An 18,016-nucleotide genomic window follows, 5' to 3' on the forward strand; every position below is an offset into this window, starting at 1 on the left:
TACACATAAATACTACCCTTTAAAGTTATGTTGGTATGTATTTTTAGGCTTATTTTTAACAGAAAAAGTCGAGCTCTACTTATTACATATATCTGAATAGACCACTTATTTTCTGTGTAGCGCAGTTTTCGTTTTCATTTCTTTTTTCATGCTCGTCCAATGTGCGTGAAATGTTTACGATGATGATGTCACATACAAAACAAAACCACCTCACCAACAAAGCGTGCATGCATTGGCCCACAAAGCGCGCCAACAAGTCAAGTAAAGAGAGCTTCAGAGTTAGCGTAGAGTACGTACTCTTTTTGGGCTTATCAACCCTCCTAATAAGTCGACTTGCGATGGCACAGTTTTACAAGCGATGCACAAGCAGCAAACTCACAGCAAGCTCACAGCTAACATGCGTCCACTACGCCAATTCTCAACGAGATTGTGCTGGTATTTTACGGATATTACGGTGGTGTGGTGTGGTGATGGTAGCCGAACGTAAAACGTAGTAAGAAGCTCAGTCGAAAATACCGATGCTCTCTCTGTGCTACTGCTAAATACTACGTTTTTATGTACAAATGTATGCATTTAGTAATAGTGTGGTGTGCTGGAGACGCTTACCGTCTCGTTTCCATTCAAAAATCAGCTTGTGCTCCCAAATGAAGCTGTGCCTTCGTGTCGCTAGCGCTCGCTTTGGAGCAACGAGAAAAAGGTGTAGCAGCAAGCAAGCAGCTCATTAGGTTTAGCTGGCCAGTCTAGATTTCAGTATCGAACCGGCTTTCTACTGCAACGGATTGGAAAAATATACAGCGAAAAGGCGAAAAAACGCACAAAATTATTTAGTACATACATACATATTTTTCTACTTAATATTTTTTTTGCATACCCCCACCTTGAGAAAGGAAAAAAAAAGATTGTATGAAGTAGTTGTGAAAAAGGCCACCCAATTACCTACTCAAACGAACGCCATTTGTGTGAATTAGCATTTTAATGTGAACCGTTTAAGCTTACGGTAAAAATATACATACATATGTACAGCACTTGCACTGTAGTTTTGAAAAATTGTTGGGGAAAAAAATTTATCAATCAACGAATAAGAAATCCAGAGAAATTGGAAAAAATTAATGAATGAAAATTTGAGAGCCCCTTAAAGTGAAAGGGTGCGCAAAACGTGAAAAAGTGAGTGGAAAAAGTGAATTGTGTTTGTTAAACGTAAATTCATACATATCTATAATCCACGACGCGGTGCTGCTTAGCACACCAAGACGCAATTAAATTTTCTTCATAGTCCAAGTTTGTGTTGTAATTTCTTTGTTAAATTTTGTTTTGGCACGCGCACGCCAAGCGAGTGCTGTGGGAACGAAAACTCCTGCAGACGCATATACCAAGTCAGTCAGTCGAATCGCGTTATGTGCTCGTGAGAAAAATCGATTTCCTTGCATGTGGAGTTTCAATCCGAGACACATTTTACATTGAACACTGTCTGGGCATTGCTGCGCGACGTACACACACAACACAACGTAAGCCGTGAGACAACCAACTCAATGTGTTGTCCTGCCGACTGGACGTACATGACAAGCACAACAACTACAATAAACATATCGATGTCATGGACAAAGATCCAGGAAAAAATAAAGACCCACCCATTGCAACAACAGCAGCAGCTGCTGCTGTGGGTCGAGCCCGTAATACCAAACTGGAGGAGTATGATGCAGCACCAGCGCCCATTCCAGCTGCACGCACGCGGCGCCTAAATCGCACAGCTGATGCGTCTTCCTCCGCATCGTCAGCGTTTGAAACAGCTGCGCCGCACGCCAGCTCTTTTATTGAGCAGAAGGAGGAGGAGAATGACGTACTAAGTGAACAGCTGGAGACATCGACAATCACGCGCACGTATACCTCGCATAAAATTATACACCATTCCACGGAGTTCCATGAGAGTAGCTCCAGCTCGAGTTCTATGCAATATGTAGCAGAGGAAGAGCTGGATACGCCGACCACACCGTCACATCGCTTGCGTCAAAAAGTGGCTGAGTATGAAAAGGTTTGGTCCTCGGGCGGCAGCCTTAAGCGTTCACCGGACGAAAGCGCTGAAGAGCTTCGTCGCGAATTTGTGGAAACTTCGAAGCCAACTGCAGAGTACACAAGCCAAGATGCCTTTGGCGCTGCTGAGCCGCTGGATAATCCTTTTGATATTGATGTGCTGGAGATTGAGAAACGTTTGCGTAGGGAACGCCAACGTGGGCTGGCTGAGGCCGAGGCTGCTAAACTGGCATTCCAACAGGTGCAGCTGCGTCATACGCCACAAGCATCGCCGCGTCGCGTGGAAGTGGAGGAAGATTACACTGCTGTGCCCTTTAATGTGACACTACGCACGACTACTAAGTTAAGTCCTGGCGATGAATCGGGTTATATGGGCGCTGATGAGGCGCCGCCGTTAAGTCCCTTCAATGTGACACTGCGTACGACGCATCGCATAGTGAAGAAGGATCTCTCGACCAGCGCGCAGCAATATGAAGAGACCTCATCGACTACTAGCAGCCCCTTTAATGTTACACTACGCACAACAACGCGTCGCGCGCAACCATTTACTCCCACTACTACTGGTGATCCGAAAAGCGCAACTGCACAATTTTTGGAGTCCGAGAAGACAGTGCGTGAGCTGCATGCTGTCGATGGTGTACGCACCATTGTAACATCGTCCATGACAAGTGATGGGCGCAAGCACGAAGAGAAAATATTTCGTCACGGTGAAGGCTATGTGTCACCACGTTGCTCACCGCAGCGCGAGAATCGCCCGTTCTTTGAGTCCTCGGAAAGCGAGCGTGAAGGTTCCGTGCCACGCTCCTTAAGCGGACGCACAAGCGCGACGCCACCCCGCTCTGTCGACATGACAGCGGGTGGTCGCCGTATACTAATACGTCTGGAGGATGAAACTAACGAATCGAGCACACATCACGAAATCTACGACACTACTGACTCGGCGGTGCAAGCGCGCATACGTCAGTTGGCACGCAGTCCAGACGGCGGCGGTGGCCATGCTTCCGGTACATTGTATAACGTTGCGATGGAAACGTCACCTGGTAACATTGACATTACGGTTGGTAGCACGCACCGCCACAACCACCACCATCACCAGCAGCAGCTTCATCAACAGCAAACGCAACCGCAACAGTCGGGCCAACGGTATTACCAACAGCAACGGCAACGGCAGGAACAACAAATGCAAACCGAAAGCAGTGTAGGCAACATGGTTATGGAAACACAAAAACAAAAACAACAAGAGCAAACATATCATCAACAAGCACCATGGCAAATGACGGAGTCAACAACAACGCCTCCAGGCAAAGTAGTAAAAATCAGTACACGAACAGGCGAAACCGCGACAGGACAAATAGCGACTGGTACGACGCATACGGCTAGTACATTAGAGACGAGCCAATCGCACGGTTCTTCCGCGGAAGAATCGCAACGAGTTGTCAGCAGAAAAAAGAAAACGACAACGACAACAACAACGAAAGTGACCACTAGTAAGCACGCGAGTGAAGACCGTAGTGAATTATATGAGGAACAACAGCGTGAAGTTAATGCCGGGAAGTCGCCGCGCCCAACCGGTTTAGCTTTATCCGGTGCGAATGTGCGTATCGCTGGTACGACGATTAGACAATCGAAGGGCGAAAGCCCACTAAGAAGTGAACTAAGTGACGACTCAGATACGGAGGGTGTGGCTGCCAAGGATCTGGTTATTGTGCCCACACATGTGGAGCCAAGCCAGACATCAGCCGGTGTGAGTCAGAGTCACAATCCGAGTTCAAGTGCAAGTGCAATAAATACACCGACGACAACCCCCTCAACGACAACTGCCAGCAGTACTTTCGGTAAGAGTCTGACAGGACATCAGACACTACAACAACAAAGTACTCAAGACGAATACCAAGAATTCCAATCCACAATGGCAGCGATTAATTTCGCACGCAGCAACTCCCAATACGACAGTCATATAAGGGAGAAAAGAGGTAAATTATATAAGTTAGCATCTAGTATATAAGTAGCTGTGTGTTAATCTCATAAAAGCTTGAGAATATTGTGAAAAACTCCAATATTCCTGCAAAAAATCAAAGAAGACTTGACCGATCGGGATGATTCTTCTTTCCTTTTGTTTGTTTGAACATCCACACTGAGTTAAAACAGACTTAAAAAAGGCCGAAAAAAATTAAAAACTAATAATTCGAAAATGGCGGAATAGATTTTACTGTCCATCCCAATGCTGAGATGATTCGGAAAGGAGGAAATTTATAAATGACTCAGAGGAATAGGCTGACAATAAAAAATTGCTCTGTGTTATGCAGGATTTCACTAGGCATTAAATGGCAAAAATTGTAATGACAAAGTTTGTCATTAAAAAATATTCAAGTCATTATGTTAAAAAAATAGTCATTAAGTTCATTTCCAGCAGGCATTTTCACCAATTTTTCGTAATTTCAATGCCTAGTGGAAATCCAGCATTAGTCTTGGAAAAAGTCGAGAACAAAAATATCTGTCGAAGGACCATTTCCTCAAATAGATTTTAAAATTCATGTGAAATTTAAGCAAAAATGTTGTCCTATTTCACTTACGAAACAGAAACCACAAATGACGATGATGTGACCATTCAAATTTTTTTTTTTAATCGGTTGACACAGCCATCAATCAGGACGAAGTAGTGAATTACCATATCCTATGGAATTCTCGAATTCTCGGAATGTTTCCCAGGCTTTCACCTCACAACTTGCAATTTAAAGTAGGCTTGTAGCTCGGTTATGCATACTTTGCACTGCACTGCATAGAATTTCATTTTTACGTAGAAATCAAAACTCAATCAACTTTTACATATATAATTCTGTGCGTTGGGTAACCGCTTACACGCAAAGCTTATTTAACAGATTCCTTATGTGCCAACTCTCATGCAATGCCAAGTATGCATAACTGAGCCTTTAGTCATCGCCATGTTGCGTAATATTAATCAAAGTCGACTATGCAATGGGCGGTTATAAAGGCAAAGTACAAGCTCGAGGAACCTGGGGATTCCAACGACCGCAGTTTCTCGTACGTCTGGCCTAAACTTGCATATTATTGCAATACAATTTAATGGGCTACAAAAGTGTATACTCAAAAAGATTCTTTTTCTGAGAAAAAAATTTTAAATTTGGATGAAAATTCATAGTGAAATAGAGTTAGAATATGTAGCAGAGTTAGAATACGTAATCGCTTATGAAAAATTACTATTTGTTGGTGTATTTTTGGAATGAATTTCCGTCATACCTTGTCAAATTTATTTTTGAGACGGCGTTGTGCCAAATTCAATGTCAGAACGGCTTCAGGCTAAGCGGTACAAGTTGAAGCTGTTCTTTTTGAGATCACCATAACTATCTGCCCATCACACTTCTTTCTAGATTTATGGGGGGGGGGGCTTGTATAGTTAGCTCTGCTGAAGACTGCTGGCTTGGCAGAAAATGTATTTTTTTCATTAGAGGCATATGACACCATAAAGCCTTGTGGGTGTTCCCTTTTTACTCAATAATTTATGTGCAAACAGCTGTAAGTTTGTATATACATATGTATGTATGTAAGTAGTTAGTAGAATATGTATTAAATAAATCAATAAACTACGAATTTAGCGACTGTTGGTAGGAAACAAGAACAAATAGAAAAACAAAATTCAACAGAGATGACATCATCTGCTGGTAAAAAAGCTACTTTTAATCAAATAAATAAAATCTACATAATATAATTAAAGAAATAAATAAAGGGGTTCGCACACAGTTCGGATGACAAAGGATTTGCTAATTTTTTGTATAAATAAAATTTATGGTTTTCAGTAATTTGACAAACATACATACGTACGCCATATGTCTGTGTGTATACACTTGCAGTCACATAAAGTCTTGCTTGAGAATGTGCTAACAAGTCGAAGTTTTTGCTAAAATTCACTAAGCGTGACTTTAAAAAACACGGAATTGTTTGTGTAGATTTTTCATAGATAAATCAGATTTTTTGTTTGTTTTATGAATGACAAAGTGGAATGCGTGCCTCTCAGTTATGTGATTTTTATGCTTTATGCATTTAACTATCTAAGTGTGTAGTTACGCATATTTATTTATTTATGCTGAAATTATTTAACAATATTGGGTTCCCTTTTTCAATGTTATTGCTCAGCGGTTTGTAACGAAAGTGTGCAGCATTGGTTGCGCTTCATTCATTTCCATTGACTGCAAATGTTGGCATGTTGTTGTACTCACAGTATACATATATACATTAGGGTGGTCCAAAGAAGTAAAGTCAGAATTTTAATGCTCTCACCCCCTAGGATTGTTCTATATCGAAAAAAGTATACAACTATTTCTTTATTTTGAAATCAAAAAATATTTAGAGCTCGCTCAAAGCACTCAAAGTTTTCCATGCATTTTATATGGAAAAAAAACAACTTTTCGTAGTCAGGAGACTTCCGATAATAATACCCAATTGTTTATTTAGTCATTTTTAATACTAAAGATTTTTATTGGTACCCCCATTGCGTTTTCTGGGGTTTCGAGCGGCCTTATAAAATATAGTTACTATGAAAAAATTGTTAAATAAACTATTGTGTGTTATTATTTGGAATCTACTGAAGAGAAATAGGGTTTTCCGATTCAAAAATATTGCTTTTCAAGAACTATGTACCATTTCTTCAAAAAGTTGTTTTTAAAAATACACGGACAACTTTGAGCGCTTGAGGTCGCACTAAATATTTTTTGATTTCAAAATAAAAAAAAAATAGGAGTAGGTAAATTCATGGCGCAATAAACAGGTGAAGTAATAAAACAGCTTTCTCGCTTTATCTTCTGACATTCGGCTGCGTTATAGACACAAATTAAAGGCAATTTTTCATATAAGGCAGTGTCAAAATCTTTCTTCTCGCTCTAATTACTTCACCTGGTATAATTCCGCCATGGGTAAATTTTTTATTTCGGTAAAAAACAATCCTAGGGGATGATAGCATAGAAATTCTGACTTAACTTTCTCACATGTATTTTAGGACCACCTTAATGTTCATATGTATGTTCATTGTAGTGCGTACTATATTAACTCTGGACATGCTGATGCGGTTTTTGTTCATTAGAAAGCTATTGTACTTAATTATGCCCTCAAATATACTATTTAATTACAAGGCAAAGTAATGAGTTCCTCATTTTACTATACACTAAAAGATAAAATCCGGTCAATGATTTTGAATGCATTTTCTATTGCGGTTTTATTTAACCTAACTGTAGTTACGCTTTTCGATTTCAATAAAAGCGCAACAATGATAAATATTTCCTATTAACCATTTTGGAAAATATAAAAAGAATAAAAAATACTTTATTAAATTTACTACCTTTTTAGTACTTTTTTTTATATGGCACGTTAGCTCACATGACAAGCCAATTGAATTCGTTAGTTTGGCAATATTTTATTGCTGCAATATCATTTCGTTTCAGCATGATTTTTTCGTTGTTATCTTTATTGTTGTTCTTCGTCTACAATTTCTTTTTTTATTTCACAAGAAATCGTGTTGGCAAGCAAACAAGCGCACTATGTTGCAGTAAGTTTGTTAGCGCAAGAAAATAAGTACATAAATTCATGAGAATAATCAATATCAACGACCCACGAGACTTTTGGCTGCGCATTGTTTAAATATGACACAGCGAAAATGAAAACGAAAAAAAAAAAAATACGAGCCGAAATAGTTTATCGACTTGTCTATGACTTAAATAATTTATTTGTTGGTAGTAACGCAGTTTGGTTACGGTTGAAGTTGTATGGAGTTAAGCCTTTTTAAGTCTTATTTTCATACAGAAACGGAAGAAAGGGATTTGCAGCACAGCAGACATAATTTGAAAGCGTGTAGGTATTTATCACAATTTTAAACTACAGGGTCAACCATTTGCTCCCTGGAAAAATTTAACTAAAAAACATTGAGTATTCATATGTATTTAAATGGAATTTTTATTTCATTACACTCTACCTCTAATGTCCTCCACGCACTGTGGGCGAAATGGCCAATCTGGCGGCGCCTTGTTAATAACTTGGAAAAAATAACCAATTTTAGGGTAAATATTTTTTGTATTTGTATGTTTTGGGGGATCAATAATATTAGAAAATACATGATTTTCGACAACCAGAAACAATTTGACAAACACTTTTTTGTTGGCACTGGTTTACTGTGTTAAACTAAAAAGAGGGTGCGTTTTGACTCTGACATTGTACCTAAAAAACGCAAAAAATCAAAAAAAAAATTGTCCAAAGTCATTTAGAATCTGAACCTCAAAATACCAGACGGGTGATATATAACCCAATTCCAATACGTAGTTTCTGATTTAGTTATGGACGTATGTGTCCCGTTCGGATCGAAAGGGTTAAGTCATTATCGAAGACCAAGTGACTGCGGGTACAATGCCTCTAAGCGGCTACTTGAGTCTGCTGACTACCTAAGATTCGGCCAAATTGCTTATTGACGAATCCAATAAGGGTAAAAATGTCTTCCTCGCTGCGAAAGTGCAGTTATAGAAGATTCACCATTCGTGGAAAATGATTTGACAATTTTAAATAAACAAATAACACTTTTGGTAATTCATTTGGACAACCCTACCTTTTTTGCAGGTATAGAGAATTCAAAAGAAAACTTTGTTAGTTCACTGAAGAGTTAACGAATAAATTCTGTAATGAAAACGAACAATTTTCGAAGTTTCATTTTGCTAATATGGTGGCTAATGCAACAAACGGTGTGACTCGACGAGCTTATTTTGGGACAAGTTGTGTAGGCATTGTGTTTAAATGTTGTCCTCACAGTTTGAGGCCTGGATTTGTGCCTTTTCTCCAGCCTTTTTTGAACAAAATATTTACATATTAAGTGTAGACGCCTACTAAGCAAAAAGAAAAAGCTTTTTAATAAAAAAAAAACAAAGCCGGTGCTGAAAAGTTGTTAGTTTTTATTTTAAACTCATTTTCCTTTTTTTGTTGCTAGCGTTTCCGAGAAGGTTGGAATGTGATGGTCAAATTTGTTTGGAGATAAAGCTCCATAATTTTATTTTCTTTATCAAATCAGTTTAATACATATTAGAGAAGAAAATTAAATTTTCTTTTGTTGGATGTACAATGAAACCTGCCAGAGCCGGAATTGCAAAATACCAGAAAATTTTCTCCCTTACACTCAGGACAAAGTCAATTAAATATATTTCTCTCAACACATGCTTTGGTAACTATACCCACTGGGAAAATAGGTAAGCACCTTACGAGGTAAGCCATGTTTTCTTTCAGTTTTTAGTACCAAAATTGTCATCATGACCAGCGTAATCTACTAGTAAAGCACAAAATGAACACCTCCGGCGACACATTACGTTGTCAGTTGCAAAATAACGTGCAGCCGAAGTTATTTCCAAGCACCGAACTACTCCGAGCGACTGCTCTGCATTACACGTAACTTACTTTGTAAAGCGACTCAGAAGTATGTTTGATAGCAAATGTACATTCTAAATTCCTACTTACATAAGGCGGCCATGCCTTTGTAAAAGTAAGGGACGTTCGGTAGGGAAATGGTAATGACTTCCAGGTGAAGAGTAAGTTGCTAATAAGGTATTATTACGTGCTCCTAATTCCCACTGGGTAACCAAATAATGTAACCATAACCAAATTATGTGTTGAGAGAAAAATATTTAGTTGACGTAACTAGACTCTTTTCTCAGTGTAGACCGGTTTCGGGATACATAGATAGGCTGAGTTGAAGTCCATATAAAGTTAGGCTTGAGTTAGGTTATCGTGGTGGGCTTGTACAAGTTATTCACGTCTTTGGTATCTGTGCCAAAAGAGCCTTCAAAAGAGCTAGCAAGGATCTATTTACATATGTATGTATTCTGTGGTAATCGTTTAGCTGTTTTTCAACCTTTCCTGCCTTTAAGGTTTTGGTGTTGTTGTCTCCAAGGCTTCGCCTATTCAGACGTATTTTAATGTAATTAAATATCTACGACATTTTTCCTAATCTGGGTTAAAGTATGTGCTCGGACTCTTTGTTGATTGACAGTATATAGTGCTGCGCCTCATCCGTTGGTTCGTAGACATGGAGTACCTTCCAGTATGTTGCTCGGATTTCAATGCTGGAGCAAATTGCATCTTCCGACTTCATCTCAGAAAGTAACATCACCTTGGCCTTCAGAATTGATGGAATTGGCATTCTGTCTACTACTTCAAGTCTAGCGCTATCACATAGATTTTTGAGCTTCTGGATGAGTTTGATGGCGCTAAACTATCCCGTACCCTCAAACGAAGGCTTAGGTTTTTTGGTTCAGTATGCGGACTATGGGTAAAATATACTCATGCCGTATTTCACAGACCAAGATGCCTTAGTGTGTGTTCAACGTCTGACGAACTCGGCTAAAATCGCTTAGGCGGTTACTGCAACAAATAGGAAGGCTTTATTTCTCATAAAAATAGGCATTGAAATTACAAAAAATTTATTCCATTTGAAAATTTTGTCATTAAATGCCTAGTGGAAATTCAGCATAAGTGTTTAGAAGAAAATAGTTTTGATCAGAAATTAAATATTCTCTGGTCGGAGTGAAAGAGAAAGAAAAATAAGGATAAATGTAAGAAAATACTCCATTTACCGAATTTCGTTTGCAGTTTCACGCCGCACACAAGGGACCGCAAAGGTATAATTCTTACGGCTGACATAGGTTTCTTTTTCTTTGGGTTCACACTGTAATAAGTTTCACCGTACCATAGGACCATTATTCTTTTAAGGGCTTGTCGTAGAATTTATTAATCCCACCTCCGGTCACAATACGAAGTGATAAACTCTGATTTTTTGCCTTTTAATTAGTATATTGTGGCAGACGCCACGAGAGGCGTCACTTAGACTTCATTTTATTGTCCATTGTGCTGCCACATTATACACATTCTTTGAACGGTAAATGAGTTCAACTAAGAGAAGCGCTGGGTGCTTACAACAAACTTCCGCCGGCAGCCGATGTCCATGCCGGGCAGCTGAGAAGGAAGTGCTGTGATGATGATTCCATCTCGCCTGCCATACAGCTGTGCCGTAGGGATCTGTGACGATATTGAGCCGCACCGCATCGGTCCCTAAAGGACAATGTCCGCTCAGTACACTGTAAGAATCGAAAGATGGCGTTTTGTCAGCTGCAAAAGCTCGCTTGACCGCCTGCCGTCAATAACCGGCCAGAAGGACCTTGCAACTTTGCATGTCGAGGTTTTCGCATCTGACCGCATCTGACCGCATCTGTCCAAGAGGAGACCGCAGCTTGCAAAAGGAACCCTGTCTGAGGTGATGGCCTCAAGGGTGCCCTGCCTAGACAATTCATCAGCTCTGCAATTTTCAGTGATGTCACTGTGCCCTGGGACCCAAATCAGCTTGATTTGGAAGTATTCCGAGGCGGTGGAGAGAGAGACGGAATTAGGGATATGATTACCAATTTATACCACAACTAGCCAATGCCCTAACCAATATTCAGCTCGCTAAATGAAAAATGATTTCAACTTATTATTATTTCCAATTTCTCCTCCCGTAGTTTCGGCTTTGTCGGATGTTTCAAAGAAATATTCAATAATGTAAAAGCTAATTTACTACTTAAGTTTTGACTAAAAGCACCAACTATCACTAAAACCATTAAAGATGATATTTTAATTGCTCCTTTTGGCATTCCACTTGAAATGCTTGCCACCTGCTTAACACGTACAATCAATTAAATAATTAAGCTCTTACGTGTATCTTCATCTAAATATGTAACTACGTAATTCTACTGGTTTGCTCAAGTTTATAACTGACTAGAACGAGCTGTCAATTTACACGCAAGCTCAATGGTGTGAAGTAATTTTCTAATTAAAACATAGTTACAGTTACATTTCTAGCATCATCGCCATTGTTATTTGACTAAAAACGAAGAACAAAGAAATCGTTGAAAAAGTGTGTGTGTGCGCATGTCCACACTTTTGTAAGAGTGAATGTCGAAGAAATCAATAGTGCAGAATGATTCATACCTTATTGTAGAAATTGTTCATAAAATTTCTAATTTCCTTCACTTCTGACCTTTCGTATATGAAACAGAACTTTAAATTTACTATCGCTCTGCTTGTCTTTACTCTTAGCCATCTGTGAGGACTTGAGTAATTTATATTATTTTTCACTTACGATATACAGTTAATGTTAAAGAATGTCTGATTTGTTTATGATAAGAGTTCAATACGTGGGACAGCCCACTCGCCAGTATAACACCACGTTGAATTACTTCCAGTTTTGTACTATTTAAGTAGAAGTCAGCCGATATAAATATCTGGTTACATACTCGTGTGTTTGCTTTATATCAACGCCTACGTCTATAGACGTGTTTATATAAAACCGATTCCTTCACGTGCAAGAAAAAGCACTTTTATATTATATAAGTAGTTTTTCATTTTCCTTACAATCCAGCCCACTTAAATGTGCATTTCATTCCGCTTCATATCCTGGCTTAAATTTCATTGTGGAAAAAATTGTGCAGAACTAGTCCTTTTTTGAGTGGTTCTACTCCTTCAAGAGAATTTCGGCGCTGCGTGCAGAGTACGCAGTTCTACAGGCGGCATATGTCGATACCGGATGGCTCCGCCGGGCTAATTAAAAAACACGACGCCAAATGTTTTACTCGCAGTCTCGTTAAAGTTGGAAAGTTTGAGAGACAATATTAAAATGTTTCCCATCTTCGTCCTAAATGTTGAGCTTGGTGTGATATTTAGTTTCCCCGCATGAACGCCAGTCGAAAAATGCCCTGTTAATGCACACACCAGAACTGAGAGCTGTGGCTTAGTGAGCTCAAGGAGATTTCGAAACTGTCTTCGCCTCACCCCCGGACCGAAAGACCTTGACGTAGCACATCCCGCGGTCTTCGCTAAACGTTCACTCACAATGAGTGGAGTCGAAACCTCAAAGAATATAAGAGTGTCCAGCTCCTGAGTCTGTTAAGCAAACCTAAGTCTGTCTGTCGATGGATGCTATGTTAAGGATGAGTTAAGAGCCAGGGTGGGAATTGTACGTAGTGACCCACTGATTCCAATGAGAGCACTTTGTTGTGCACGTGATGTCTGCTATAGCAAATTCTACCAGACGATGACTCCATAAAACAGTGAGAGTTTAACTATGGTTTCCCAAAGGGAGCGGCACCAGCTTATACCTATAGCAGTACAGAGCCACCGAAGCCTTCTAGTGGGCTTACTCGATAGCTTCCTATCCCGAACCAAGCCGAAGCAAGTACTTAACTTTGTCGGAAGGTGCCAGGCGAATGCCTCTAATTGAGGGTAGAGTCGCGTGGGGTGTCTTATACTTCCTAGTAAATACACCGAATTCCACCTTACTAAGATTTGCAGCAAGTTCACGGCTCGCGGACTATTTAGCCACCGGGTTCAAGTACCATTGGATCAAATTGTAGAGGGTATCCTAACATCATAGGCGATCACCCGGCAGCCTCTACTCTGTAGCTCTTTTAGCAGGTCATTTAAGGCCACAATTCAAAGAAAGGGTGAGAGAATATCCCTGGGCTAATTCTGTCACAGAACATTCAGTAGATAAGCCTAACCAGCTCAGTTTTGACCCCAAGCTTGCAAAGGCATAATTGACTTTGTTTAAAGCCTTCTCGATTTCGGATAAGATATCCACGGTGAAGTCTTTATTTACAAAGGTTTCTTCTACTGATTTCATGGTCGTATGTAGGTCTCCACTGACCTTGCCTTGATGTATACATGTTGGGCTCCTGGTATGCGATCACAAGGAGTCCCCTTTCTAACATGCAAATTCACACTCTCCAGCGTTTTTTTTTTAGCTGAAGCAAAGAGGGGCTGATTGATCTGAAATTCATGCGGGAGATGTGACAACTTCGGTACGAGTACAAACGTCATCCTGTGCATTATCCAAGCCCTGCAGATGTAGCCTCACACAACGCGACAATCGGAGATTGGAAGTGCAACGGCACCACACCACCAAAGGCTTTTGCAACTGTGCGATATTGGTCGATATTTGGAAGTAATGGCTGAAATGAAAATGTCTTTCTGAAAAATTATGGGAAACTTGAGGGAGATTTTCTTTTTATACGGAAGGTAAAATTATATATTTTTTAGTCCGATAGTAGAAAACTAAAAGTTGCTGCGCTAAGTTTCGATACTGAATGAACATTGGACGCGCCGAAGTCTGGCGGCGTCAGAGCCACTTGAATTTAAAATGCTCGCCACTCATTTTTGCATTCCCTTGTAATCTGTTTCAAATCTACACAATCTACGTCTCAATCGAAACTGGGTTCGTATCTCGCCACATTGCTGCCAAAAGTCTCATACCTGATCTTTGCAAAGGCGGCGCAGAAGCTTATGTCTTCCAAGGTTTAAACCTCATAAGTGCATCTGACAGCTCATCAAGCCGGGTACGACAAATAAGTCAGGTGTTTGGGCTACGAGAAGTGAAAGTCAGCAATTCCAAAAGTTGTTTACAGTCCCATCGGCCCAATGAAAGCAAATACCCAAATATACCATTTGAGATTGAGCTCAATGTGAGTTATTCCCAACTGCAGTTATTCTGCAAGGCTTTCTGACCTAAGCGTCGGCGTGAAACCTTCATTGACAGTCCTGCTCTCCATGGTGAAAAGGTAAAAGACGACCCGAGGTAGCTACTAACAGCTTGATGACTAAACCGGCTCGCTGAGCTGACATGGAGCGAAGCTGTCCACGAGTGAACCACCACAGGAGGCCAGAGGTATCCGTAGATGCTCCTTATCCGGTGATAACGTTGCAAGGGTGGCTTTCCTTGTCAAGTCGTCAGCCATGCCCCCGCAATATCGCTATGGCCCGGAACCCAAATGAGCCTGATAAGAAAATAATCAGACGCGGTAGAGAGGACAGTCAAACATTTCCTGACTAGCCTCGAGTGCCTCTCTAACTGACGTCACACTATTCAGCAGTGAGTTCACTGCTTCTTTAATGACAGCTATGTATGTCCGTAAATTTGAGATATCTCGAGAAAAAATCAATTCCGATTTCATGGAAGGTGCTTTCGGGGCCTATGAATAGCTATCTACTTGTAAAGCCCTATCCAAACGGTTTCGTGGTCTTGTAGTTACGTCGGGGGATATCGAAGTGCGACACACTGATTTCATTTTACACCTTTTGAGGATAGTCTTTAACTAGTTCAACTACGAAAATTTACGGGTTTTTACCACATACACATTAGGACGCTTCTTAAAATGTCAAAATCTAAATCTTGTATCAGACTCACCTACATTACGATTAAATTAAAACCATCCACGAAAATTTCGAAACTTGGAAACAGTTTTTAGGGGTCGCTACTGGTAATTAAAAATATTCAAATTTGACAAATTTGACGTACTTTGTTATCATAGAAAATAAAAAAAATGCGTTTGAGCTTTGGAAGCAATATTGGGCTCCAAAGACCGTCACTTCTTTAACTGTTTTCGGAATGAATGCTGGATTTTTAAAATCTTCTAAGTTCCAAATAACGCGGGATTACAAATAACTAACTTGAAAACTAAGCACAAATTCATGTGTAGGGGGAGTTAATATGGCCTTCCTGAGCCCAATAAGATGTTTTTTTTTTTAATTTTTTCTATGGTAAAAATATATATCAAATTCGTCGAATTTAAATAATTTCCAAACCTTGTAGCGACCCCCAAAAATTATTTGAAAATTTTGAAATTATTTTCCATGTCTTTATTTTGTGCACAGAACGAAATGCTGGAGTGTCCCATTCAAAATTTTGATGTTGACATTTTAAGAAGCACCCTCATGTATGTACATAAATTACAGCGGGTTGCTTAGAGTTATGTATCTATAGATACATATGTATATATATATAAGTTCATTTACATACATACATATGTACATACATGTGTATATCGAAACTAATGCACTTAAGTGCCTCTGACAGCTCACAAACTTTCTGTGCAAAAGGATTAAAAGCAAGGCAAAACGAAGCAGAAAATAAATATCCAACAAATTATGAGCCGGTTTTCAGACGCCTACAGTTCTACCACAAATACGCTGGTGCACACAATTCCTTAACTGTTCAACGAGCTGTGCGCATGTATAGGAATAAAAGTATGGCAACTAAGTTGAAGTGCGAGTTGCACCCATGACAGCAGACTGTGCCACATGCAACCATGAAGTTAAAAAAAAAAAGTATGTATAATAAACAAGGGCAGGGCGTGCAATAAGTCGCAGAAAAATCAATTTTTATTTTCTGATTTTAGTTTGTGTTTTATTTTTTTCCTGCGTGCTTTTCAAACTTATTCCTGAAAAACTAGCAAATTTTTTTTTTGTGTTTTTTTTTTGTTACCAAATATCTGCTTATTTTTGTATGCCAAGGATACACCCTATTTTAGCATGTCATATGACCATTATTTAGAACTTGTACGAGTATTTTATGTGCTGTGCTCTTTTTTTTTGCTAGAATTTTTCCTCAGTGCTCGTCTGGAAACGAACGAAAAAAAATATTTTTGCGCTTTTTCGATACAATCGCCTTTTGATAAGTTGTGTTAAGATATTTTTTTTTGATTTTTTTACTACTAAAATAAATATTATATTACATAAATAAATATGCAAGTAGCTGCGTCGAGTTTAAACCAGCTAAAATGACGGCTTGCAAGCGTAAATCGATTTTCAACACGTTCAGGCGGCATGCATTCATGCGCAAACTGTTTGTTGCGTATTTTATGCGGTTTGTGCTTGCAAAAAATAAAAAATAAAAAATAAATAACGACGCAAATCGACTTTTACATTTTAAAGTTGTGTAATAAAAAATGTTGTTATTCTTGTTACTGTTATTGTTAGTACTTCTACATACATATGTACATATATGAGATCATCAGTTCGTATATTTATTAACTTTTGTTAGAAGTGAAATTCGCCAATCTAAACAGCCATGTAGCGGAAAAAGCACAATTGCTTATTATATTTGCTTTCAGCTACAACCAAGTCATTTCAATGCGATTTAGAAAAACTCGAAAACAATAAAACTTGAAACTGTTTACGCTGCCACAGTGTCGCCATAAATTTTCATTAAAGCCGGTTTCAATGTGCTAAGCTCAGCTAAGAGTACAGCAAATTAACGGAAATACTACTTTAATGACGCCCGATATTTTAGCATATAAAATTATTGCGATACAATAATTTTGTGTCGAAATGCCGACAAAAGATCTGCTAGGTTTATAGTGTGTAGGTAAATAGCAGAAGGAGCAAAAATATTGCATAATAAATGCCTTATATTTACTATCTACACTTATACGAGTAAAACATAAAAAAGCAAATAAAGAACCAATAAGTAACTATAGCCCAGAATAGAGATAAGTGTGCTACATAAAATGAATCAATTAATACAATTAATATTGATTTAATTAGTAAAAGCAAGAGAGGAGGCATACGAGGGTAGGCTGAAAAGTTTTGAGCCTGCCTAAGGTATTAAAATAGCTGAAAACTATACTAATAGATTGGCGCGTACGTATACAGTGCCGAACAGAAGTATTGGCACAGTGAATTTTTCGCAATATATGCGAAGTTTTTTATTCTAATTTATTTTCGATAATTTTTAATAAAAATATTGTTCATTACACGCCAGAAAACGTAATAATAGAATCTCTAAACTTTGTGCAAAACTCAGGAAAATTTATTAAATTTGCACACTAATTTGCAACTTTTTATTCAGATTTTTTAGAAAAATTCTAAGTATGCAGTTTTATAACCCATTCAAATTTAGTATAACAAAGTGTAAGTTTAAAGAAGCTTTAAAATCGCATTGATTTTTGGTAATTTTTTTCCCGCAAGTTTTTCCATACAAAGTAATTCGACAATTATTTTTTGTATGGAGAAAATGAGCAACAGCTTCCACTAAAAAAATTGCCAAAAATCAACGCGATTTTCTAGCGACTTCAACCTTGCACTTTGTTATATTATTGAATGGGCTATAAAACTGCATAATTAGAATTTTTCTAAAAAA

At 38.8% G+C, this 18,016-nt stretch overlaps 1 protein-coding gene across 1 annotated transcript in view; it reads left to right on the forward strand.

Annotated features, from left to right (window-relative positions):
* The first annotated feature begins 626 nt into the window (after nt 1–626).
* The window catches only part of LOC118740582 (nesprin-1-like), a 136,301-nt gene continuing 118,911 nt past the window's right edge, over nt 627–18,016 (forward strand). The window contains exon 1 of the mRNA XM_036472179.1: nt 627–4,001. Within this exon, the coding sequence (XP_036328072.1) occupies nt 1,595–4,001 (2,407 nt within the window). The 5' untranslated portion in view covers nt 627–1,594. The remainder of the gene's footprint in view (nt 4,002–18,016) is intronic.

This window comes from Rhagoletis pomonella, unplaced genomic scaffold, assembly GCF_013731165.1.
Source record: "Rhagoletis pomonella isolate Grant_MI unplaced genomic scaffold, Rhpom_1.0 Rhpom_scaffold_00006, whole genome shotgun sequence".
Taxonomy (NCBI): Eukaryota; Metazoa; Arthropoda; class Insecta; order Diptera; family Tephritidae; genus Rhagoletis; species Rhagoletis pomonella.